This window comes from Canis lupus, chromosome 1 (genome assembly GCF_003254725.2).
Source record: "Canis lupus dingo isolate Sandy chromosome 1, ASM325472v2, whole genome shotgun sequence".
NCBI lineage: Eukaryota > Metazoa > Chordata > Mammalia > Carnivora > Canidae > Canis > Canis lupus.
This window is the reverse complement of record NC_064243.1, coordinates 104,126,655-104,154,592: the sequence shown is the minus strand read 5'-3', so window position 1 is coordinate 104,154,592 and position 27,938 is coordinate 104,126,655. Positions and strand designations below refer to the sequence as shown.

General features: G+C 40.2%; 2 protein-coding genes across 7 annotated transcripts in view; one reads left to right on the top strand and one right to left on the bottom strand.

The window, feature by feature from the left end:
* The window catches only part of LOC112643367 (zinc finger protein 420-like), a 642,213-nt gene that overhangs the window by 597,589 nt on the left and 16,686 nt on the right, over positions 1-27,938 (top strand). The window lies entirely within an intron of this gene.
* LOC112643686 (zinc finger protein 678-like) lies at positions 279-27,938 on the bottom strand. Its single transcript, XM_049108229.1, has 4 exons — positions 27,602-27,938; positions 23,583-23,709; positions 22,987-23,082; positions 279-5,884 (listed from the first exon to the last, which is right to left on the bottom strand). The coding sequence occupies exons 1-4, from the start codon at positions 27,614-27,616 to the stop codon at positions 3,393-3,395; spliced, it is 2,730 nt and encodes a 909-aa protein (XP_048964186.1). The 5' UTR covers positions 27,617-27,938; the 3' UTR covers positions 279-3,392.

Sequence of the window (27,938 nt, the reverse complement as noted above, 5' to 3'; positions counted from 1 at the left end):
CCTCTCTCTCTCTCTCTGTGACTATCATAAATAAATAAAATTTTTAAAAAATTAAAAAAAAACACTGCACAATGTAACCCCTTTATTTTATAATGACCCGTGCAGTGTCTTACTAGTCTTTGACTTAAAGTCTACTTTGATCGATGTAAGCATACCCATCCTCATTTCATCTGGTTATTATTTGCATGGTATATCTTTTTTCACACTTGCACTTTCTGTGTTCTTAAGGCTGAAGGAAAATATACTTGGGTCTTCTATTTCTTTCCATTCAGGTATAACTTTTAATTGCAGAATTTAGTCCCTTTATATTTAAAGTAAGTAGAGATTAAAGTATGGAGTTACTGTTGTCATTCTTTCGTTTCCTGTCTGTTTTAGAAATATTTGCTCTCTTCTTCATTTGCTATTTATCTTTGTGATTTGGTGATTTTCTGTGGGTGTATACTTCCATTATTTTCTCCCTATCTATTATGTATTGACTACAGGTTTTTAACCTCTGGTTACCAAGAGGCTTAAAGAAAGACCTCTTTTAACAGTTGATTTTAACTTCTTAACCGCTTAATTTCCATATAAAACTTTTTCAGGCTTGAGAGAACTCTTAAGAAATATGAATTTCCATTTGTATGCCATCGTACGGAAGCCTTCTCTACTCCCTTTGTGGTATCTGTGCTGATTTCCTCATTGGAACCACACCACCTGATGTTGAGAATTCAACTTATAACCATTGCTATTATCAAGATTCGTCAGTATTTTATAGGACTACCACCTCTTTGTCCTTAAAGACCAACTAGCAAACCATTTTATTTAAACTATCCACAAAGTTTTTTAGTTTTAATGGAGAATGATATTCTGAAAACTTATTTCATGGTAACTTACATTAATGTTATAACCATGAACAGCATCTGCATTTAGATCTTCTTCATATATTCTAAATCATGTTGTTCATCTTCAATGGGAAATGAGGTCTGCATGAGACCCACCTAAGGAAGAAGGGCATCTCATCTTTGATGCAGCAAGTCAGCCATATAATTTCATATACCAACTAGGCATCCATGAATTTTCGAAAGTACAAAATGCATTAATATGTACTAGTCACCAATCTCACACAGGGTCAGTGTAAAACAAGCACATCGAAATTATACCTTTGCAAAAATCCATCCCTTGTATCTTTTGAAGCATAATACATTATCCTCACGTTTAACTTTGTACTATTCCTTGTAAGTATTTGATGTAGAGTACTGTCTAAAAAGGGTAACTTATATACTGCTTTCTATTGATTTGTGACATTTATTGACATTTGATGTGCAATAAGTACATTTCTAAATATTTATGTCTTTCAACTTACTTTCCTTTCTGTAATCTCTGATGTTTTCTAAAGTCTATATATAAAAACTAGGTCTTTCCTCATTCATCTCTTTGTAGGCTTTGAATCTAGTACGCATTTTGGGATATTGATTCAGGACTGAATTCCAGTTAAAGGAACTGCAACTTTTACACTTTATGGTTTCTATCCTGTATGATAGCTATGACGTTGAGTAAGTCCAGAGTTCTATCTATAAGTTTATCTAGATGTAATGATGTTGTAATGATTTTCCTCAGATGGTAAGGCTTGAGTACTGGTTAGTGTGCTTGCCAAATCTGTGGTATTTGTAAAATCCTCTCCGCTATACATTTTCTGATGAGGAATCACAGTTTTCCGTTGTTGAAAGGCCTTGCCACATTCTTTACACGTATTTCATTACTCTCTCTTATGAATTAACTAATGTGGATAAGAGTTGAGCAGTGCTTACAAATCCTCTCATAGTTGCTTCTTCTGACAGTCCTGCTGCTACTTGTGTGCTGTCGTTGGGGACCTGGTACTTCTGTGAAGAGGCAGCCGAGGAGATTCTGGCACTCTCAATGGCCAAAGAAAAACCCAAAGAAGGAATCAAGACTGAGAACAATGATCATATTAATTTGAAGGTGATGGGGCAGGTTTGCTTTGTAGTCCAGTTAAAGATGAAGAAGCGTATACCGCATGTAATAAACTAATGAAAAACTATTGTGAACAGTAAGGTTTGTCAATGCAATAGGTCACAAGATTTGATGTGCATCCAATAAAGGAAAAAGACACACCTGCACAGCTCCAAAACGGAGGAGAAAGATACAACTGATGGGTTCCAGCACGAGAGAGGTGTCTAGTAGAAAGGGAACCTGTTACTTTACAACTCTGCTCCTCCGGACCAAGAAGGGGTTTCCTCTGTTCTTTCATTTTTTCCTTCCCCATTCCTCTATTGGACATAAGATAACTGTGTCTCTGCACAATCATTTGCTTTAAAAAAAAGAAACAAAAAGAAATGGCCAATGGTACAGTTTGATCAACATCAAGAGGTGATAGGATGAGGGGAAGAAGTGGTTCTGTGAAACTATTCTTTTCCATTAATTCTGTGATTATTCAGCTCTTATTGTTATATTCCATGAGTTATTTTGCTCTCAGTTTGACAACAACAATAAAAGAACATAAAAATCAGTGCATACCTTGTTAATATTGTCCCCAAGATTACGTATCCGAGAAACCACCAAGGAGCCGACACTTAACCAAACACATGCAGGTTTATTTAGAAGGTTGAGCTTGGGTCAAGTGTACTCGACAGCGGCACTGGGACTTGGACCCTGAGGTGGGTTCCAGCTTAGTATTATGGAGTGGTCTAGGCGACATCCAGAAGGGGTGCAGGAATTTCTCAAGTTCTGTTTACATTCTGATATGTGGCTTTCAAAGGCATTAAGCTCTGTTCTCATTCTGATATGGGACTTTCTAGGGCGTTAAGCTGTAAGCTGTTTTTAACTGTAACTGAAGTAAGGTAAAATTCAGCTCTTATTCACAGGGGCCTGAGATGGCTGTAGTTGTGCTAACGTTGGACTTAAGGTGGAATGGCCTTAATTTTCTCGGCCTCCACAGTTGGATTGGAGAATTTTTAGGTTTTTCATTAATCATTGTAAAATCAAGGAATATTTTATAATTTCGTTGTATACAGTTTTAGATACAGGGCAATCTGTCTTACAGTTAGGATAAACTACTCTAAAAGAAAAGAATATTGATAATTTTCCGCTAAGTTTCTTGTAGCTTAAAAGAACTTAAAAAAGTCTCTCACAATCCAAAAATCTTACAGCCTTGCTCTAGTAGGACTTCTTTGATAATGAGTAAAAGTTGAACAGTGATTAAATGGCCTCACCACATTCTTTACATTTGTTAAGGTTTTTCTCTAGTGTGAATTCTGTGATGACTAGTAAGGTGTTAGTGCTGGGTAAAGGCTTGACCACATTCTTTTTATTAGTAAGGTTTCTCTCCAGTATGAATTCTATGATGTTAAGTAAGACTTGAGTGCTGGTTAAAGGCCTTGCCACATTTTTTACATTTACAGTTTCTCTCCAGTATGAATTCTGTGATGATGACTAAGGCTTGAGTGGTGGCTAAAGACCTTCCCACATTCTTTACATTTGTAAGGTTTCTCTTTAGTATGAATTCTATGATGTTGGGTAAGATATGAATGCCTAGTAAAGGTTTTGCCACATTCCCCACATTTGTGAGGTTTCTCGCCAGTATGAATTCTGTGATGTTGAGTAAGATATGAATGCCTAGTAAAGGTCTTGCCACATTCCCCACATTTGTGAGGTTTCTCACCAGTATGAATTCTGTGATGTTGAGTAAGATGTGAATGCCTAGCAAAGGTTTTGCCACATTCCTCACATTTGTGAGGTTTCTCGCCAGTATGAATTCTGTGATGTTGAGTAAGATGTGAATGCCTAGTAAAGGTCTTGCCACATTCCCCACATTTGTGAGGTTTCTCGCCAGTATGAATTCTGTGATGTTGAGTAAGAGTCGAGTACTGTGTAAAGGCCCTGCCACATTCTTCACATTTGTAAGGTTTCTCTTCAGTATGAATTCTGTTATGTTTAGTAAGGCTTGAATGATGGTGAAAGGACTTGGTACATTCCTTACATTTGTAAGGCTTCTCTCCAGTGTGAATTCTGTGATGTTGAGTAAGATATGAAGGCCTATTAAAGGTCTTGCCACATTCCTCACATTTGTAAGGTTTCTCGCCAGTATGAATTCTGTGATGTTGAGTAAGGGTCGAGTACTGTGTAAAGGCCCTGCCACATTCCTTACATTTGTAAGGTTTCTCTTCAGAATGAATTCTGTGATGTTTAGTAAGGCTTGAATGATGGTGAAACGCCTTGCCACATTCCTTACATTTGTAAGGTTTCTCTCCAGTATGAATTCTGTGATGTTGAATAAGACATGAATGAGTGTAAAAGGCATTGCCACATTCTTTACATTTGTAAGGTTTCTCGCCAGTATGAATTCTGTGATGTTGAGTAAGATATGAATGCCTAGTAAAGGTCTTGCCACATTCCGCACATTTGTGAGGTTTTCCACCAGTATGCATTCTGTGATGTTGAATAAGGCTCCAGTGCTGTGTAAAGGCCGTGCCACATTCTTTACATTTGTAACGTTCTCCTGTAATATGAATTCTCAAATGTTTAGAAAGGAGTGAGCGCTGGTTAAAGGCTTTGCTACATGTTTTACATTTGTAAGGTTTCTCTCCAGTATGAATTCTATGATGTAGAATAAGAACTGAACGAGTGTTAAAGGCCCTGCCACATTCTTTACATTTGTAAGGTTTCTCTCCAGTGTGAATTCTGTGATGTTGAGTAAGATATGAACGCCTTGTAAAGGTCTTGCCACATTCCTCACATTTGTGAGGTTTCTCACCAGTATGAATTGTGTGATGTTGAGTAAGGGTTGAGTGCTGTGTAAAGGCCTTGCCACATTCTTCACATTTGTAAAGTTTGTCTCCAGTATGGATGCGCCTATGTCTATTTAGGGTTAAGCAGACTTTAAAGGTTTTACCACATTCTTCACATTTGTACGGTTTCTCTCCAGTACGTGTACCGTGACGTTGAGGTAGTCCTGAGTCCAAGTCAAAATCTTTGCCACATTCCTTACAAATGTCACTTTTCTCTCCACTATGGACTGTCTTATGTATATTTAGCCTTGATGCTTGACAAAAGATGTTCCCAGGTTGATTACACCTGAATGGTTTTTTTCCCACATAAATTCTCTGTTGATCATCAACATTGGAGGACTGGCTAAGAGCACTCACACATTCATTATGAGGATTCTCTCCTGTATTCATACTACTTTGTGTACTAAGGTTAGAGTTTTGATAAAAGACTTCCCCACATTTACTACCCTCATGATGGTTCCCTAGAAGCTGAGTCCTCACACATGGACTAACATTGGAGCCCTGGTTAAATGTTTTCTCAGATTCACTGCATTGAGCAACTCTGTCTCCATTGAAAAGGCTCTGGTAATTTTGTAGGGTCGACTCCTTAGTGAAACACCTCTCAAATGGATCCTGGTTAGCACTTTGTTCTTCATTTTTAAATCTCTGATTTGTAGAAATATTTGACTGAATAGTCAATCCAATTCTTTTTTCACAATGGTTCAAATAATTATTTTCAGCATGGACTAGGTAACTTCCCAGATTTTCCAAACTATTGTCGTTCCCTAAATATGTAAGTTTGAACATTTGATTTGAGTTTTTGTTTTCAGAAACACACTGCTTTGTGGAAATAGCAGACTTAAAAAGGGAGGTTACAGATAATGTTCTATATCCTTCACCATGTTGGGCATGGAGATTCTTATTATGGGCAGAAGTCTCAGTTTGGTTGTGTCCTTCATGATGTCTTTGATGCCCTTGACTCTCTCCATCATTGTCCCAGTCTGTCATGAAGTGTAAATTCTCAATGGTATTATTTTTTAATCTACCCATTGACACTCTTTGGAAAGAAGCTTCGATGCTTGGTTTTGACAGCAAGCTCTGGGTGTCACGAGAAGATACGGCTGAAAGAAATCAAGAAAGAAAAATGTAAAATTATTCCACGCACTACTCTCAGATGAATATGCTGACAACCACTAATAGATAACCTAAAAACCAGTCATAGAAAATCAGCAAGATGGCTCAGAAGGAATCATCAGGACTTTGTTCAAAAATGGACACATAAACTTACACAGAATGTACTGACCACATAGCCTCATAGATAGCTGTAGTACTGTCATGATATAGTACAAGTCACTTTGTTATATCTCAAAAAAAATCAGGAAAGTACCGTGAGTCCAAACTTTGCAAAAGGGAGGAAATTTAAAGATTAACAGAAAAGGACAGAAGAGGAAACAGCAAAAATAGGAAAATATCGGGCAGCCTGTGTGGCTCAGTGGTTTGGTGTCACCTTCAGCCCAGGGTGAGGCCCTGGACCCAGATCAAGTCCCACGTCCGGCTCCCTGAATGGAATGGAGCATGCTTCTCCCTCTGCCTGTGTCTCTGCATCTCTCTCTCTCTCAATCTCTCCCTCTCTATCATGAATAAATAAATAAATACTTAAAAAAAAAAAAAAAGGAAATTATCAACAAGAACAGGAAGAGTTGGTTTTCAGGAAAGATCAACAAAATTGACAGACTTTTAACAAAATCAAGTAAGAATGAAAAAAAGGCCAACTAATATCAGAAGGGAAGTGACAGCAGACTGTATTAACTGATACCATAAAAACACAAATTATAAGAAGTGACAAGTGATAAGTATATGTGAAGAAAGAGATACCAAAAATGTGTATAAATTTCAAAATAGATATAAGATACCTGGATTTCAGGATTCCATTAAATATTTCCTGAAGAAATATTTAAAAAGTCACAATTGGTCTACAAATACTAAGTAGTGGAAAAAGTAATCTAAAACTTCCCAATAAGGAAAAGTCTTGTTCCAGATGAATTCACTGGATAATTCAGAGATTTATTTATTTTTTCTGAAGATTTTATTTGTTTATTCATGAGAGACACAGAGACATAGGTAGAGGGAGAAGCAGGCTCCATGCAGAGAGCCCGACGGGGGACCCGATCCTGGGTCTCCAAGATCACACCCTGGGCCGAAGGCGGCGCTAAACCGCTGAGTCACCTGGGCTGCCCTAATTCAGAGATTTAATGGAAAAGGACTTCTTTTTTCTTTCTTCAAAGATTTTATTCATTTATTCATGATAGACACACAGATAGATAGGCAGAGACACAGGCAGAGGGAGAAGCAGGCTCCATGTACAAAGCCTGATGTGGGACTCGATCCAGAGACTCTGGGATCACGCCCTGAGCCAAAGGCAGACATGCAACTGCTGAGCCACCCAGGAGCCATATGGAAAAGTATTTCAAATCTCTTCCAACATTTTCAGGGAGTGAAGAGAAGGGAAATTATCAAAATAGTCTCTGTGACTCCAGTGTTACCAGGTTGTCAAAGGCAAAGGAAGACTGTACAAGTAAAGAAGATTACAAACTACTACCTGTGAGGCGCAGTTATACAAAGTCCACAATAAAAAAGCAAACTAGCACACTGAATCAAAAGCACGTTTTACAACACAATTAAAGGCAATTCTTCCAGGAATTCAAGGGTGCTTCAACATATGGAAAACTATAAGTTAAAGTCTCCACATAAACAGAATGAAGATCAAAAATGGCAATCATATTGCTGCAGAACAAGAATATGAGCATACTGGACAATGTTTCATTATTAAAAACACTGAATAAAGTAGGAATAGAAGCAAACCACCTTAACTTAATAAAGGCCATATAGGTATGAAAACCTGAAATCTAATATATTCAATAGTAAAAAAACTGTAAGCTTCTTGTGCATGATCATAACAAAGCGATTTCACTTCTATTCAACACAGTACTGGATATTCTAGTCTGAATGGGAAAAAAAACCTTAAATGAATCCAAATTGGAAAAGAAAATGCAAATTTATCTCTTTACGGATGACATCCATAAAAAGCCCTGAAGAATCCTTATTTTTTTGTTGTTTTGTTGGTTATCACTGGTATTGTTTATTTCTAGTAATTTTTTCTACGACACACTCAATTTTCAATTTTTTTAATACTATAAATGCCTGAATTAAGTTGCAGTTTCAACTTTCTTCTTTTCTTTTATTTATTCATTTCTTCATTATAGTAGGTTCCATACCTAACATGAAGCCTAACTGACTAACTGCGTCCTGAACCCAAGACCCTGAGATCCAGACCTAAGCTGAGATTAAGAGTCAGATGTGTAATCGACTGAGCCACCTAGACACCCCCAACTTTTCTTCTGAATGTTACAAGACAAGGAACTAGAAAAAGAAGAAACTTAGCTGTGATCAAGTAGAGAAAGGAACTAAAAAAGAAAAATTAGAGATAGAGACCATAATAAACAGTAACATAACATTGACATCAATGCCCAGATTTTCCAAAAAATTATCAAAATTTAACTACATTAAAGAAAAAAGGAGAGAAGCCTCAAAAATTAAAACAAGAAATGGGACAGAAAACACAACAGATAACTACAGAAATACATACTGTGATAATAGATTGCCATGAAGAATTATATACTAACAAATCAGATAACTTAAAAAACTCTCAGATAATTCCCCTATATATATATATAAAACAAACAAGAATGAAATAGAAATCTTAAACCCAACAAGTAGATCTTCACAGACCAATAACAAGAATGAAAGCTGAATGTAGAATAAAAACAATTCCCAGCACAGAAAAGCCCAGGACCACATACCTTCGCTGGTCAGTTCTACCGAACATTAAAAAAATAATAATAAATGACAATCCATCAAAATCTTACAAATAGTGGAATGGACAGAACATATTCAACATCATCCTATGAGGCCCAGCATTACCAAAGCAGGATAAACATCGTACAAGAACAAAATAGTCTAGCTTGTTTGGTACCAAAGCAGGATAAACATCGTACAAGAACAAAATAGTCTAGCTTGTTTGATATAGGTGTTGCTACTCTTTCTTTTGACATCCATTTGCAACTTAAATGTTTTTCCATGCAAGTGTAGCGAGTACCTAGCACCATAGAACCAGATTACAATACCACTGACCATATCCCCTCTGCTATATCCTTTAGCCTCATGATTTATCGATTCTATAACTGAAAGCCTATACCTTCCATTCCCCTTTACCCAGTTGGCCCATCATCCCTCTCCATTCCACTCCAGAAACCAGCAGTTCTGTTTTGTTTTTGGAGTGGGTCTGTTTCTGCCTTTTTTGTGGTTTCTTGCCATTGATGACAATGAAAATAGACCTAGGAAGTATTGTGCTGGACACTGTAAATACCTAGAAAGTACTGTGCTGATATGTCAGGCAAATAAAAGCAAATAACACATGATTTCACTTATAGGTGCAGAGTGAACATATAAATAAAAAGGAGAAACAGATGCATAAATATCAATTTCATGTTTTTATTTTTTAAGATTTTGTTTATTTATTCATGAGAGACACACAGAGAGAGGCAGAGAGAAAGGCTGAGGGAGAAGCAGGCTCCCTGCGGGGGATCGATCCCAGAACCTGGGATCACAACCTGAGCCGAAGGCAGAGGCTCAGTGACTGAGCCACCCAGGTGCCCATCAACTTCATTTTTAAATAAACCCATGGATAATCCCAAGAAGTATAAAAATTCCATGTTCCACATATTCTATAGTGGAACAAGCTTGCCTATAACAATTTTCCAATGCTAGCAGAAGACAGAGGACTCTCGGATTCAAGTCCAAGGATCTTAGGGTTCATGACACATGAAACAGAACAAATTTCTTGATCACGCTAATTTCACTTGCCAGCTCCAAATCCCCATTTCACACATGTAGATGCTGCATATGCAGTGGGTTTGTGTCGCATCTATGAGACCCTGAGCACAGGAAACCCCAATATCTTGAAGGAGCAGAGAACATATCTTCCTGAACCTTTGCCATAGAAGACGATATCCATTTTCCTCTATAGTTAACAAATCTGTCCTCCATCTAAGGGTAAGATATTGTCACTATATTTCAAAGCATTTTAATATTCGCACAGCAGCGGAAAGCCAATTAAGGATAAACACTTTCAGTGCCTCTATCCTTAACATACAGAGTAACTTAAACCCACAGAATCGTTTCCCAACAATATCCACCACTCAGTCTGACCCCAGCATGTCTCTTGACTAATTACCCCAGATGTGCACCACCTCATCAAACACTCATTAGCCTGACACAGGATCTGGGATAAAATTTATTCAATGTGGGTTGCCTGCGTGGCTCAGGCAGTTCAGTGTCTGACTCTTGATTTTGGCTCATGTCATGATCTCAGGGGTTGTGGGTTCAGGTTCCTCAACAGACTCTGGACTCGGTGCTCAGCATGAAGTCTACTTGAGATTCTCTCCCTCTCCCTCCCACCCCATCCACATACACCCTCTCTGTAAAATAAATAAAGTCTTTAAAACTTGAAAAAAGCAGTTTACATCAGGAAATATTTTTCAAGGCTATCATTGGCAGGATACAATGCAGAAGAATTGAGTGACTTATAACATTCACTTCTGCACTGTTCCTGTGGGTGTTGCATTCAACCACGTAAACAAATCCCAGTACTCATGAAGGTCTACCTTAAACTTCTGTAGTGAACTTGCAAGGGAGATGTGTGAAGAAACACCTAATCTGTGCAGAAGCATATTAATTTACATGTATTTGATGACAAAATTGTACTTCTAACCCAGGCAGAACAGATCCTGGAAACAGTGCAATCATGCCTCATTACAAGAAAATGGCTGAGAATTGGGAAATACATAGGATTTAGGGCAGAGATGTTCACCACTCATCAACAAGAAATATCATAAAGAAGAACATAGGGGAAAAAAAAAGAACAACATAGGGGTACTTCAGTTGCTCAGTCGGTTAAGCTTTAGTTTGGGTCGTGAAACCAGTGTCCTCGGATTTAGCTCCATGTCAGGCTCCCTGCTTGGTGGAGAGCTGGCTTCTATTTGTCGCTCTGCTGCACCCCTTGCTTGTGCTCTCTGTCAAATAAATATATTAAACCTTTAAAAACTGGGCAGCCCTGGTGGCGCAGCGGTTTGGCGCTGCCTGCAGCCTGGGGTGTGATCTTGGAGACCTGGGATCGGGCTTCCTGCATGGAGCCTGCTTCTCCCTCTCCCTCTGCCTGTGTCTCTGTTTCTCTCTCTCTGTGTCTATGAATAAATAAATAAAATATTTTTTAAAAATTAAAAGTATATAGACATAAAAGATGGATGAGATCAGGTGAAATGAAACAGGTGATCACAGGACAAAAGTTCTTTGGATGGCTCGAAATGAGGTGAGGATTGGGAGGAAATGTTGATCTTATTATGAATACAGCTGACCTACTGCTTCTGCCTGGAGTGGATGAAAAAACTGCTGGTCCAGATCACAAGCTCACAACATGGTATCAAAGAATAACAACAGTGCTCCATAAAGCAAATGTATCATTTTGATAAGATATCACAACCTTTTTTTTTTTAAAGATTTTATTTATTTATTCATGAGACACACAGAGAGAGAGAGAGGCAGAGACACAGGCAGAGGAAGAAGCAGGCTCCATGCAGGGAGCCTGACGTGGGACTCGATCCAGGATCTCCAGGATCACGCCCGGGGGCGAAGGCAGGCGCTAAACCCGTAAGCCACCCGGGCTGCCCAGATATTACAACCCTATCCAAAACATGTTTTTCTTCATACTCTTTTGCTGTACATTTGGCAGTGACCTACAGAAGAAAATTAAAAAGTCAATGTACCTGAAAGCCTTACTTTAACCCCCCTCCGAAAAACAGTCCATAGGGTTAACATTAATGATCAGGAAGATAAGGAAGACCCACATGGTACCATAATGGACACAGCACTAGCCACGTACCAAAGATGTGTGCATGCAAAGTCCTGGCAGAAATATTTTCACCCAGAGGCTGTCACCTGTGGGTGGGACCCCTTTAGGGACAATGTCCCATGAGTTGAGTATACTCATATGTTGGACAATAAAATCTGTAGAACTTAACCTACCTCCATTGAGGTAAGGAGAGAGATATAGGTAAAACGGCTTTGGTTTGCCAAAATTCCAGCTACAATCTATAACAAGTAAATTATTGCAACTGTCAAGCCTCTAAAATTAATGAATAAAAACAGTGAAAAGAAAAAAACATAAATAAATAAATAAATAAAATCTTTTAAAAAGCCTCTAGTCCATTCTGCTTTGGGATATAGGGATAATTATTCATCAGAGCACAGAGGCGCACTGAAGGCTTTGATATCCAAAGTGGGAATGGGGGGATCCCTGTGTGGCTCAGTGGTTTAGCACCTCCCTTCTGCCCAGGGTGTGATCCTGGAGTCCTGGGATCAGGTCCCACATCTGGCTCCCTGCATGGAGCCTGCTTCTCCCTCTGCCTGTGTCTCTGTCTCTGTCTCTCTCTCTCTGTGCCTCTCATGAATAAATAAATAAAATATTAAAAAAAAAACAAAAACAAAGTGACATTGGTTCTGTGGTTTTCTGAGATTCTTAAACATCCCCAAATCCAGGAAGAGATGGAGAAAGTGTACAGTGGCAGTGTGCTCCAAGACTGTGGTGCTATTAATTCATGTGAAGAAATGACTAATTAAAGCAAATGAAAAGAAACCACAATATAACACTTTCAGAATACACTTCAATTTGTTAGTCATGTTGAGAAAAAAAGAAAAAATAGAAAACCTCAGTCACTACAGAAACTAGAGAACAATGACTCTTAATACATTTCTGATTGATATTATATAGATCATCATGATGTTTTTAGAAAAACACAAAGGATTCTATCTGTGTGGTGTTAGTACATGAGAAAATTTCTAAAAATGATAAAAACCACCAACCATAAAGGTTGAAACAACAAAATGGATTACATTAAGAACTTCTCTGCATCAAAGCTCAAGAGACAGAAATAGAGTGAGGGAAGGAAAAAAGGAGTCATTCTCATAATATATATATTATATATAGATCTATAAAGCCTGAAGAAAAAAATACCAAAACAGAAAAAATAGGCACAATAACCCAGCAGATACTTTGAAAAAGAGATTATCAAAAGGTTAATGACCATAGTAACAACAACAAAAAAGCAAATAAAATCACCACTTGGGGGACGCCTGGGTGGCTCAGGGGTTGAGTGCCTGCCTTTGGCTCCTGGCATGATCCCAGGGTCTGGGGATAGACTCCTACACTGGGGTCCCTGCATGGAGTCTGCTTCTCCCTCTGCCAGTGTCTCTGCCCGCCCCCCCCCCCCATCTCATGAATAAATAAATAAAATCTTTCAAAAAGAGAGAGAAAATGACATAAACTACTAAGTTTTAGAGAGTGTGTGGATGGGGACGCCTGGGTGGATCAGCGGTTGAGGTTCTGCCTTTGGCTCAGGTTGTGATCCCGGAGTCCTGGGATCAAGTCCTGCATCAGGTTCCCCGGGGGGAACCTGCTTCTCCCTCTACCTGTGTCTCTGCCCCTTTCTCTATTTCTCCATGAATAAATAAATAAAATCTTAAGTATTTAGTAGTATTTGGTATTAAGGCTGAGCATGATTAAACATATTTACCAACAATTTGATCTCACGTATATAACCAGCAGATATGTGTGCACGTTCCACTAAAAGATAAATTATAGATTTTACATGCCAGTACTATCATGACAGTCCTGCACTGAAAATCATTCCCCTCCATTAGCCATAAAATGATGTAATCAATTGATATTCACACAATGGAATCGGATGGATCCATTCTAAAGAATGATGCACAATAACATGAAGGAATACAGATCAATTCACAAGTATAGATAGAAAAACAGCCAAATACAAGAGTTCCCACTGCCTGATTACATTTATATAAAGTACAAAAACGAGGACAGCGATCTATGGCTTTCCGCGTTAAAAGAGTGCTGAGCCTTGTGGAAAGGTACCAAGGAAATAAAAGGAATTGCAGAGGTCAAGTAATATTTTGAGGTCAAATAATATTGTTTCATGACCGCAACAGTTTATAGAGACGTGCTTAGTTTGTGAAATTCAATTGAGCTGTTAACATATGTTCTGAATGTGTGACTTTACTTCAAAAAAATATTCAACATGGAGAAACTCTCTGGCTCAGTTTGTGGAACATGCAACTCTTGATTTGGGAGTTCAAGCCTTGGTTTAGGGGCAGAAATTGCTCAGAAATGGGGTCCTAAAAATGTTGACCTGCTAATATTAAAAATAAATAAAAATAAAATTAAAAGCTTAAAAATTCTAAAAAGCAAAGAAATAAAAAGATGTAAAAAGAGAAGTGTCATAAAATAGATATATTGACAAGGTGAAATTAAATGTAGGAAGGACGAGGGATCCCTGGGTGGCGCAGCGGTTTGGCGCCTGCCTTTGGCCCGGGGCGCGATCCTGGAGACCCGGGATCGAATCCCACATCGGGCTCCCGGTGCATGGAGCCTGTTTCTCCCTCTGCCTGTGTCTCTGCCTCTCTCTCTCTCTCTGTGACTATCATAAATAAATAAATAATTATTAAAAAAATAAAAATAAAAAAATAAATGTAGGAAGGACGAGATTTTCAAAGAATGCTTTAGTTTCTAGCTCAAGCAATATGGTACTGATATACATTGTGCACAGAAAAAAAAGAAGAAAATGTACAATTATTTTCTTAAAATGCATATAGGAACACAAGAAAGGAATAAAAAAACAGGGAGCGTATCAGGAAAGACAAAAAATGTAGCATAGCCAAACCCCAATATCTTCATTAAGATATTAAACACAAATAAACCAAATGTTCCTGGTGACACTAAACTGCTCGAATATATTCCACTGGAATTTTCTGGAGAGAGAACTAAAACACGAGGGTGAAATTGAAAAAAACTAAATGGAACAAATGCTGTGTAGTGATAACCAACCAAACACGTGGCATGGCAAAATAAAAATCCTATTGAATAACCTTTAAAGCCAAAGGACTTGGTCACTATTAGTTTTATTTTTGAAGATCCAGATGTACAGGATTTCAATAATCTATTTCATGGAGAATAAGCATAACCTATATTTATGTGCATATTTATACACACACATATAAACATACACAGATATACATACATGTACATAGGGAAACATTTTTAGCTGAGGAGACATTAAAAAAAAATACTTATCACAGAGGGATGACATCATCAACATGGTGAAGCAGGTAGTTCCACCTCAGTACTTCTGAGATAGACATCACTAGGCAACTCTCAGTACTCAAGAGTGAGACTGAATCACCCCTTGGACCACAGAGACAAGGGGGACATTAGAAGGGTAAGAGGAACAATTTCAGTCTGACCACAATGCACCTTCCCTGGGGCCAGCACAGCGCTCCACCATGAGGGGCCAGCTGGAACTACAATTGTTCCACCATGAGAGAGAGCCCATGGTGGGCACCCAGCATTCCCCAAATGTCAAGCTGATTCTTGGGTGCCCACATAGGTCTGGCCTCAAGGGGTTCCCTGGGGGAATCTGGGATCTTATAGACATCTGCTTCTAGTCATTGGTTCTCAGAATGGGTTCCCTGGACAGGTACCTGAGAAAGTGTAAGAAAGGAAATTTGGGGAATGTACCCTAGAAGTACTGACATGGTAATGTGGAGATAGACACAGCAATCTAAGATTTACAAGTGCTCCTGGTGATTCTGTTATGGGATAAATTGGATAACCTCTGCAGGAACTAAGTCACAGCTCATCCCTGAGTTATCCACAGGTAAGTGATTCCTACAAATACTCTATTTGGGGTTCCTGGATGGCTCAGCCAGTTAAGGGTCTGCCTTGGGCTCAGGTCATGGTCCCAGAGTCCTAGGATGGAGCCTCACCTTGGGCTCTCTGCTCAGTGGGGAGTCTGCTTCTCCCTCTCCTCCCTGTTCATGCTCTCTCTTTCTGTCACTCTCTCAAATTAATTAATTAATTAAAAAAATTTTTTTAAAAAGCTCTGTGCTTACATTCATATCAATATTGTGACAGACACACACACACACACACAATGTGCTTAACACAAATCTTTATTCATAAATGAATTTGACAGTCTTTCTCGGCTTACCGTAGTTCTGTCTCTGTCTTCTCTCAATACTCTCCTTGAGCTTCCTGAGATCTCCCCAAATACACTCTGTTCACATTGTACAATGAAATGAATCCAGATGAAAGTGAATTGGAACTTATTTAAATATTTTTTCAAGTTAGTTATGAAATTCATACAAGACATTAATACAGGTAATGGGAGGCACCTGGGTGGCTCAGCGGTTGGGCTTTGCCTCCGGCTCAGGAGGTGATCCCTGCATGCAGCCTCCTTCTCCCTCTGCCTGTGTCTCTGCCTCTCTCTGTGTGTCTTTCATGTATAAGTAAATAAAATCTTTAAAAAAATACAGGTTACGGAAGAGTTAGCTCTACATCCCTCAGGTACCTGTGAAAATCTCATTATTTCAACTGCATAACTAATATTCTTGACTTGTATCAATTGCTATCATGAAGATACATCCAGCTTTTAATAAACTACCACTCTATTCTCCTTAAAATGCAAATGGAAACACTATTTAAAATTCAGACTGTTTCTCTGTCGTACTTTAATGCAAGGAAAGGTGCCCTGAACACTTACTTCCTCGGGACTTCGATCACACTTACAGGTCAGCCACAAGCAGCATCTCCATGTGGACTTTCTTCATTAACTGTACATTATAATGTCCTTAATCTTCCATGTTAAAGTAGGTAGGAATGAAGTCCCCCTCATACCAGAGCCCTGCATGTCTGTGAGACAGCAGCCACCAAATCATCTTACATGTACACAAACGATAAAGCCTTGGGATGAGAGGATTTCAGACTAAAATTAACATCTGCCATGCAAAAATGTCAAATATGGTCAAAAGAAAACAGGAGACACACCGAAAATAATTATCTCTCTTCAGACAACCATCTCCTCTCCATCCTGACAGGGATATTAACAGATACAGAGGACCGCTGAATACCGGGTTTCAACAGCAGAGATATATATATATATATATATACAGGAGAGTACTGTAAATGTGTTTTCTCTTCACTTAATATTTTCTATTCTCAAGCTAACATTATTATAAAAAAATACCAAAAATAATACAGGTAACATACCAAAAAATGCGGATTGACTGTATATGTTCTAGGTGAGGCTTCTGAGGTCAACAACAGGTTATTTCTATTGAAAAAACAGGTATGGTTTTTATTTGGGGCACTCAAAATATACACAGAGGTTTTCTTTTCCTTTTTTTTTTAAAGATATTTATTTATTTATTCATAGAGATGCAGAGAGAGAGGCAGAGACACAGGCAGAGGGAGAAGCAGGCTCCATGCAGAGAGCCTGACCTGGGACTCAATCCAGGGTCTCCAGGATCACGCCTGGGCTGCAGGCAGCGCTAAACCACTGCGCCACCGGGGCTGACCCACACAGGTTTTCAACTGTAAAGAGGTGGTGCCCCTAACACTTGCATTGTCCAAGGCTGAGATGTGAGTGATCTGTGTGTTTTAACTTTGGATTTTTCTCTATAATAAATACTTGGATTTCAGATCATGCGTGAAAAGTGATATTGACTTACTGCTTTCTTCTGTGAATTCTGATGTTTAGATTTCGTTTCCATTTCACAACTTACCAATTATTTATGTCCTTAATGTTTTTATCCTTTATAAAGATGTTTCTTTTCTGAAGTATGTAGTAAAACCAAAGGTCTTGCATCAATTTTACATTTCTTTTTTTTTTTTTAAGATTTTATTTATTTATTCATGAGAGACACAGAGAGAGAGAGAGAGAGGCAGATGCATAGACAGAGGGAGAAGCAGGCTCCATTCAGGGAGCCTGATGTGGGACTTGATCCCAGGACTCCAGGATCATGCCCTGGGCCAAAGGCAGGTGCTAAACTGCTCAGCCACCCAGGGATCCCATATTTCTATGGTTTCTGCCCAGTATGCTTTGTTATCTTACTGATGTTCAATAAGAGTGCAGTTCTAGGCATAGATGTGGACACTATTCTTAACAACTCTAAGTTATTCCACAGGATGCATTACCTCATGTTGAATAGTTCTGGTTATGAATTAAATGCCTTGAACATTCTTTACATTTAAGGGCTTCCCCTCACTATGCACCCTCTGCTCCACTATGCACATCTCTCCACTATGTACCTCTCTGTTCACAAAGTTTGTAGTTTCGCAAAAAGTTTTTGTCAAATTTTGTTGTACATTTGTCAGCCATCCCCTCATTATGTCTTATGTTAGGTTGTTAAGCTTAGGGTGGTAGTTAAAGGCTTTGCCGCATTTTAGAAATTAGTAAGTTTTCTTCTATTATAAAATCTCTGCTATTGAGTGCTGAACACAACCTAAAAGCCTTGCTCTAGTTGCTACATTTAGAAGTCTTTTCTCCAGCGAGGGTACAGGATATACAATGAGATTTGAGCTTTATTAGACTTTCCCACCTTTATTACTTTTATACTGGTTCTCTGTAAGGGCACCGGGGTGGCTCAGTTGGTTAAGCATCTGCCTTCAGGTAGGGTCATGATCCAGTCCTGAAATCAAGCCCTGCCGCCAGTCTTCCTGCTCTGCAGGGAGTCTCCTTCTTCCTCTCTGTCAGCATGCCCTCCCACCCGCTCTGCCTGCTTGTGCTCTCTGTCTCAAATAAGTAATGTCTTTTTAAAAAATAAATACCTCTGTAAAAAAAAAAAAACAAATAAATAAAATATAAAATAAAAAATAAAATAAAATAAAATAAAATAAAATAAAATAAAATAAAAACCTCTGTAATTATGGAAGATAAAGTCCTCACTGAAGATCTTCCAAAGTTCTGAACACATGAATACTTGTATCAAATTAGGTATTATGTGGCAACTACTGTACAGTGATATTTGGATAAAGACCATCCTGTGTTTATCAAAATTAGAGACTTTAGAATAAGGAGGGATTACATGCTGGTGGGAGAACAATGAATCCACTGAAAAGGAGTTCTCAAATCAATCACATTTAGAATTTTCATCTTAATTTTTAAGTGTTTGACTTTCCGAAATATTTCAGTGCATGATTTATCCAACTTTATATGTCAAATGGTTTGAATGATTATTTTCATTCAAAGTAATTTCTTTACTTTGGACTAGGTCACTTTCCAAAATTTCCAAAAGTCCTTTCAGAAAATAATAGGTTTAAAAGTGGATGTGGGTCCTTGCACTCAAATACATAATTCTGCAAATATAACAGAATTAAAGTGGGATTCTCAAACAATTGTTTTATATCTCTGATCTCTTCTGGCAGTGAAGACTCCATTATGGGCAACTGTCCCAGTATGCTTATATCCATCATCACATCCCTCCTGCCCTCCATGACCCCATCTTTCCCAGTCATTCATTAAGTATAAAAACTTAGGACTACAGATTCCACATCCTCCCCTATCACTCTACTATGGAATGAATCTTTTTCGCCTGTCTTGGCCAACAACCCTGGATGTTATGGAAAGACACAATTAAAAGATTAATTATTCATTTTTTTAAGATTTACTTATTTATTCATGAATGACACACAGAGATAGAGAGAGGCAGAGACACAGGCAGAGGGAAAAGCAGGCTCCATTCAGGAGCAAAATGTGTGACTCGATCCCGGGATTCAGGATCATGCCCTGGGCTGAAGGCAGGCGCTCAACCGCTGAGCCACCCAGGCATCTCCACAACTAAAAGATTTAAAACAAGACATCCCACTTAGTGAACACACATGTATATATGTTAAAATTCTAATGTGTAAACTGAATACCCAGTATAGCACTTCAGATGAATCTGGAGACATAGGAACCACCAGGATTTGCTCTTCCATGACAACAAAAATGGACCAAATTACCTTTTTCAGTGCTCCAGAAGCCAGTTAGGAAAACACAGCACCCCCAGGCAGGTACAGATGAAGAAGAGCCACATCAAAGACACTAAGAAAGTTTGTGACACTTGCCCACAACAGCAGCAGCTCACCCTCCCTGACACACGAAGGCCAACCTGTGAAAAAACTCTTACCTCTCCTCAGGAGAGAAAGAGTGACCTGTAGGTTCAGGGATCTGGATTCTTGGCTGCTGCCTGAGGAGGCACGCATGACATGGAGGCAGAGGGAACGACAGCACCCTCTGGATGCATTGTCGTGGCTGCTCAGACAAAGGGTGGGTGTTTGTTCAAACAAGAAAGAGACTACAGAGCTGAAGCAGAGGAAGGAATCATGTTAGGCATCAGACTCTTAATTTCGGGCCAGATCATGGTCACAATCCTTCAGATGGTCTCTGAACTCTGTACTTGAAAACTGTCATCCTTGGGGCACCTGGATGGCTCAGTCGGTTCTGTGTCTGCTTTCAGCTCACATCCTGATCCCAGGGTCCTGGGATTGAGCCCAGGTCAGGCTCCCTGCTCAGCGCGAACTCTGCTTCTCCTTTTCCCTCTGGTCCTCCCCTGTGCTATGCTCTCATTTGCTCTTTCTGTCTCTCTCAAATGAATAGATAAAAAATCTTATGGAAAAATTAAAGAAAAAGAGAATGGTCATGGTGTAACTAAATACACAAGTAAAACCAAAACCACAACTAACTAATGTAGTGGAAAATCCCAGACAAAAGGAAGCACATTGTTATGGAATTACAAAGCCAGAATAAGACAAAATTTAACCATAGAAAAGCTACATTAAAATAAGATGCATTAAAATACATGATTCCTGGGTGGCTCAGCAGTTTAGCGTCCGCCTTCAGGCCAGGGTGTAATCCTGGAGTCCTAGAATTCAGTCCACATCCCCACATGGGGCTCCCTGCATGGAGCCTGCTTTCCCTCTGCCTGTGTCTCTGCCTCTCTCTCCATCTCTCATGAAGAAATAAATAAATAAAATCATTCCCAAAAAAAAAAAAAAACATATGCGTTATTCTGTTTTTTTTTTTTTTTTAATATTATATTTATTTATGGGATCCCTGGGTGGCACAGCGGTTTGGCGCCTGCCTTTGGCCCAGGGCACCATCCTGGAGACCCAGGATCGAATCCCACATCGGGCTCCCGGTACATGGAGCCTGCTTCTCCCTCTGCCTGTGTCTCTGCCTCTCTCTCTCTCTGTAACTATCATAAATAAATAAAAATTAAAAAAATATATATATATATATATATTTATTTATTCATGAGAGACACACAGAGAGAGGCAAAGAAACAGGCAGAGGGAGAAACAGGCTCCATGAGGGAGCCCGACACGGGACTCATCCCAGGTCTCCAGGATCAGGCCCTGGGCTAAAGGCGGCGCTAAACTGCTGATCCACCTGGGCTACCCCAGATGCATTATTCTCAAGGAAACTTTCTATAAAACTAATTTTAAACTCTATCTATGTATCATAAAAAATAAGCATGAATTATTGGCAGGTTTTCACTGACCACAGTATTATAAAGAATATTCATTAAAATCAATCATTAGGGGCAGCCTGGGGCTCAGCAGTTTAGCGCCTGCCTTCAGCCCAGGGTGTGATCCTGGAGACCTCGGATCGAGTCCCAAGTCAGGCTCCCTGCAAAGAGCCTGCTTCTCCCTCTGCCTGTATCTCTGCCTCTCTCTCTCTATCTCTATCTCTCTGTCTCTCATGGATAAATAAATAAAATCTTATAAAAAATAAAAAAATAAAAAAATAAAATAAAATCAATCATTAAAAGCTGTAAGTGAAAATCATATGAACAACCACTTAAAAAGGCATTATACAAATGTATTATTTTATTAATATATCCCTCCTTGAACAGAGAATTTAAGGCCACAACCCACTCCTTAAAACCAAGGAAATAAACAACATCTTCATTTCTAAATAAACACCAAGAATGTTGCAAAATATGCTAAAGGCCACTATACATTAAATACATATTTGGGATTAAATTTAGATATATTCCAAGGAAAGTAGAAGAAAAATCCAATGACTAATTGTCACTGAAGTAAAATTACATTTATGAACAAAACTTTCTTTAAAATACAGGAATTATACGAATTACATCTCACTGCTTTTTTTTTTTTTTTAAGACTTTATCCATGTATTTGAGAGAGAATGAGAGAGAGAGAGCGCAGCTGGGGAAGGGCACAGGGAGAAGCAGACTCCCCACTGAGCAGGGAGCCCAATGGCAGGGGCTGAGCCCCAGGACTCCAGGATCCTGACCTGGGACCAACTGACTGGCCACCCAGACATCCCTCTACCTCACATGCCCATGTCATATCAGAACTTTTGATCTAATAAATAACAGATGAATCTCATATATAACTAATAAGAAAGTGAAAACACACTTGACAAAATAAAAAGAAATTCCTGTCATACAAGACAAATTCATACAATGATGCAAGTATTAAGAAAGAAGGTAAAAATTGAGAATTTATTATAGGCTTCAAGTTCTAAGGTCTAAATGTTCTAGCTCCCCCATGGCATTAATTTAGGTAGGAATTCTAGGATACAAACAGATACATTACATTATTTCACCACTAAGGAATGGAACACACTGTTATATCCTAATTTCAGTTCATACAAAGAAAAACTAACTTCCAAAGTGAAATAAAGAATTAGATTTTCTTATTTTAGGGAGGTGCTTTGTTATCTGATGAAATTACTGAGTGTCAATTTTGTACAATAGAGATTAAAGCCTCCATAACATTGGAATGCATAAGCCAGAAAACGTGGTACCTGTCTCCAGTGTTCCCAGGATTTCTGCACCAACCCCAGTATGCCCACCACTACCCCGACATGCTTCTCACGACGCAAAACAGAACTTACAAAGGGCTAAGGCTATGGATCCTGAGAAACAGGGAGACTTCCCCAGGACCCTCACAGCAATGGAGAACCTCTCAGATTATGGAGACCCTCCCACTCCCAGGGGAGTCTCCTGGCCCTCCCTGTGGAAGTGATGGACCATCAGTGGAGCTGAAGGAGGATCCTTAGAGAAGCTAAGAGCTTGATAATGTTGGATAGCACATGTCCCTCTGTGACAGGGAGAAAAATATAAACTAGGTTTCTCAAGAGTGTATCCTTTCAAGGAGAACTACTCCCACCACAGTTTAAGGTCTCTCTTCCCCCTTCACATGTGGACCGCACCTCTGTCATCTGCCTCATTCATTTCCACCTACCTGGATGGATGGTTACTCTCTTCTTTCTCTTCACACTCCAAGTCTCTGTCTTTTGCTCCAAAAAGGAGACCAGGTCTGGCTTTGACACAATGAGACCTGTTTATTAGAAAAAAGGGATGAGTATTGTTGGTGATGCTAACTTTCAATCCACTCTTGTACTCAGTAGAGAAGAAAAAAAGACACTGTAGATTCAAGAAAATGATTTCCTGAAGGCTGTTGCCCAGCTGCCCCTTTAGAACACACAGGAGAGATGTGCAGTGTTCAGAATTGTCCTCCACAGCCAAGTACTAGACACAAGAATAAAAGGTGTAAGTTGGAGTTTAACTTACGGAGTGTACTATTTTCTGCCACTCACTGTACAGAATTCCCACGCATCTACAGAAGTGATGATGTTACCTTGAGGAAGAGGAAATTAAAGCTGAAAGGAAGCAATTGAAGACTTTTGTCTACGTCTATAAAACACTACTTTTTCCCTTTACTGCCCAGATCCACATTCCAGTCATTCAAAGAGGAATCTTCCAAGAGACAGACAGTCTTCAAAAGAAGGAAGGAAACCCTGAGTGTGGTATGGAAAATCTGGAAGGAGTGATCCTCACCCAAGAAGAGGAGGTGTCCGTAGTTCTCTAACATCACATCCCTGTAGAGTTTCCGCTGAGTGTGGTTCAGGCATGTCCACTCCTCCTGAGAGAATTCTATGGCCACATCCCTGAATGTCAGCAGTCTCTGCAATAAATACCAATTACCAAGTGGTCATAGGCAGAGTTCATTACGGCCCAAGTGATGAAGGAGGGAATTAGTGTCATCAGTTAGACCCCAAGACCTGACCTTCAGGTGTTTACCAGCTTGTACCCTCCAACCTTGGTCCCACATTTACTAACCTCTCTTTCCACCACATCTTTTACTTGCAGCAAAACACCCCATGGGCAGAGTCTCCTGTGATGGAAACAGAAACTATCCACCAAAAGGAAAGGACTGATCTTGAGGTGGGAAAAAAAGGCAGAAAGAAAGGTATATAATATTAAATGGCCCTGTAAAATGCAGTCCACTGACAAATACTTGAGTCAGTTAGAGTATAAAGCTCCTGGAGGAAGTCCTCAACTTTCTCAAGGTGAATACCTTCCTAGAGGGACAAACAACCTTAGTTTGACAGTAACGGGGCCATTGTATCCTGTTGAGTGTCTTTGAGCATATGAAAAGCCATTTGGAACTCCCTTACTCTGCACTTGCCCCAACAGCAGAATGTGTAATCAGTTGCTCCTCACAATCCCTGGGCAATTGGAGCCAGCAGGCAGCAGGCTGCTGCAGCAGCTGCAACTCTTTCTACTCATTGGTCCTGTCCTCATCTTTAATACAAACACGTTTTTGCACCAAAGACCTCAAGGTTCTGGACCTCAGCAACATTCCAAAACTACATCCCCCTGAGGAACAGCCTGGACCAGCCCAATTTGAGCTAAACCCCTGACTCACCCTCTACAGTTGAAACAAACAGTAACCTGTGGAGTAACCAAAAATGTCTCTTACCTCATTTATTACCAAAGTCTCCAGCAAGGAGGAGCACAAACCTCAGTTATATAACCCAAGTATGTGTAGAAGTGCTGTCTTCAGATGCATGTGGGGTTTCTGCCCAGTTCTACAGACGATGACGAGGCCCCTCTTTCTAAATATCCAGCCTAACCCTAAACAACAGGAAACCTTTCCCCCTTGCTCTGTGAGTCTCTGCTTAGGAAGTTATTCTCAGTGATCTGTGAGGCAGCAAATCAAGTTTCCTTTCTGTGACATCCACACACGGGTATAGTTTCTATCTGTAGTTCTATAATCTTTCAGGATTTAAGACAGTGAAATAGGTCAATTATGTGATTCTTGTGTGTGTGTGTGTGTGTGTGTGTTTTATTACAAAGAAGTAAATAGAAGAAATAGAAGTAGGGATCCCTGGGTGGTGCAGCGGTTTGGCGCCTGCCTTTGGCCCAGGGCGCGATCCTGGAGACCCGGGATCGAATCCCACATCGGGCTCCCGGTGCATGGAGCCTGCTTCTCCCTCTGCCTGTGTCTCTGCCTCTCTCTCTCTCTCTCTGTGACTATCCTAAATAAATAAATAAATAAATAAATAAAAAGAAATAGAAGTAAATAGTAAATAAAACTCTAGGGGTGCTAGGGTGGATAGGTGATTGAGCATCAGCCTTTGGTTCAGGTCCTGATCCCAGGGGGAGTCCAGCATCGGGCTACCCATAGGCAGCCTGCTTCTCCCTCTCCCTATGTCTCTGCCTCTCTCTCTGTGCCTCTGAGGAATAAATATATATATATAAAAAAAAAAAAAGTTTAACCATGACACTAAGTGTGGAGTAACATTGAAACCCACCAGATGGAGGTCTGATTGAGAGCCTCCACTCCCAGAAGTAAATATTTCACTACAGGAAGGTGAGAGCCTTCACTGTCCATTGGAAGCTAATGTGATGTGGGCTTGGAGCTAAGGATCAAAAAGGTATGCTGATCCATTTTTGTTGCAAAAGGTGTTTCTGTTAAGACATAAGAACAGGACCACAGGAGGGCAGAAAGACCTGAGGTATCCTTTTGAAAAGCTAATCATTTAAAAAAAAAAAAAAAGAGAAAAGAAAAAGAAAGAGAAAGAAAGAAAGGCAGGCCAATCATTATATACTTTTAAGGTGGGGGCAAAGATAAAGGGAGTTTCTAAAGAGACTAAAGAGACTTTCATATATTAACGAAGACTTACAGGATCCTGGAGGTCTGGCTATTGCCAAACAAAAGTTGCTTTTGGCCTCTAACAAAGCATTAACATTAAGGCAGTTGTGAATTCCTTCAGTCCTCTCACACTCTGCCCATCTCAAGAATTTATCAGGGGACATTCTTTTGCTTTTGTTCTCATTAGAAACTAGAAGCCAGAGAAATTCAGAAGTTTCCTGTTTAAATGTGATAGTTTCTGCACATCCTTCAGTAAACCTAAGATCCTTAGGAAAGATAAGAAGGAAAGTATGAATTTTATAGGGAGAAGTCTGGCAGAGAGGAGCAAGCCAAGGAAAGGAAGGTAACATTAACTGTAGGAAACAAACTAGTAGCAGTGCCTAAAGAGATGGGGGAACAGAGGGCTAGCTGAGGACAAATGATGAGCCAGGGCCTGCACATTGACAAGTCCTTGAAACAGGCAGAGGGACATTCCTCTCTGGACTCAACGGTCTTGATGGTCACACTTTGCGTAGGGTAAAAGGCAATCTTTGCCTGACCCCCAGGAGCCTGTAAGTCTACTTTAACCTTTGAAAATTCTCTAGAAATGTCCTTTATTTCTAGACACCCAAGGTAGGTGTTGGCGATCATCCCCCCAGCACATGACCCACAGTTATCTATCTGAAGGGGCTCATACTCAGGTTTTATTAGACGGTATACGTGGCCTTTTCCCAACAATTGCCAGCCCCTTCAAGGTCCTGGAAACCTTCCTTCCAGAATTCCTTAGAGAGTATGCTATCCTCAAACCCCTCCCAACTCCCAGGTGAATAATCAGCCACCCCTCACAGGCCCAGGTTGGGGACTCTTCCTGCCCGCAGGCCCTGTCCTTGTGCTTTAATAGAACCACCATTTAGCACCAAAGGACGTCTCAAGAATTCTTTCTTGGCTGTTGGCGCAGGACTTCACCTAACATAGGTGAAAACTTTATTAGTGAGATATAGGTGAAATATAGTTGAAAACTTCCCCAAAACTTCATCAAGAGGATTGTTGTTCCTGAGGTGTTTAGAATATTAATTATGAGAATACAGTGGATTTATACAAATTTCGGTCACATACTTTCACTGTCTTGTAATACCTAGTATATATATACATTTTTTTTTAAGATTTTATTTATTTATTCATGAAAGACACAGGCAGAGGGAGAAGCAGGCTCCACACAGGAGCCCAACGTGGGACTCAATCCTCGGTTTCCAGGATCACGACCTGAGCCAAAGGCAGGCGCCAAAGTGTGAGCCACTCAGGGATCCCCATATTTAAATATTTTTACAGAATTTATTCAGCTATTCACCAGACACACAGAGGAGGAGACACAGGCAGAGGCAGAATCTGGCTCCCGGAGGGGAACCGGCGTGGGACGCGATCCTGGGTCGCCGGGACCACGCCCGCAGCCGGAGACAGACGCTCAACCACTGAGCCACCCAGGCGGCCCTACCTCGGGTATTTTTAAAGGAGTGTCTTTTTTTAAAAAAAGATTTTTATTCATTTATCCTTGAGACACACGCACACTGAGGCAGCGACACGGAGGGAGGCCGGCTCCACGCAGGGCCGGATGTGCGGCTCCAATCCGGGTCTCCAGGATGACGCGCGGCGCCGACGGCAGGCGCTAAGCCGCTGCGCCACCCGGGCATCCCCCGTACGATCTCCAAAAATAAAATATAAATACAGTTTTGGTGGCTTATCGGAAGCCCCGTTGGAGACATGGGGGAGAAGTGTTCTAAGATCGAGCCTCGGGTATTAGATTTGAAAAGGTTTTTAACAATAAGTGAAACCACGAGGCAGAAATATCAGAGCTAGAGGAATCAACACTTGCAATCTCCAAATGCAGGGAATTTCGGGCCAAAAAGGCACTGCGGCCTCTAAGCTGGGACACAAGGCTTACCTGAGACCCCGCCATCTCTGCTCCGTCCACCTCGGCCTCTAGCGAGCTCTCTCACAAGATCTCCGTGGAGGAGTCCCAGCTGCATCAGGAGGACACACCTTTAAAGGCAGCCAAGTCTCTCCACCTATAAACTGCTCCCCTGCAGGCAGGACTTTGAAATGCACAAAAAGCCCAACTTCCTAGTCCTTTGGGTGTGGAGCTGTTGAGAAGCTGTGAACTCCCAGTTGGAAATCAGGAACTGATTTTTCCTTCTCTGCTTCCAGGGCCCTCCCCTCCCCCAGATGCTCACAGATTCAGCTACAGCCTAGGCCCCGTGTGCTGTGGCCCTAACCCTCCT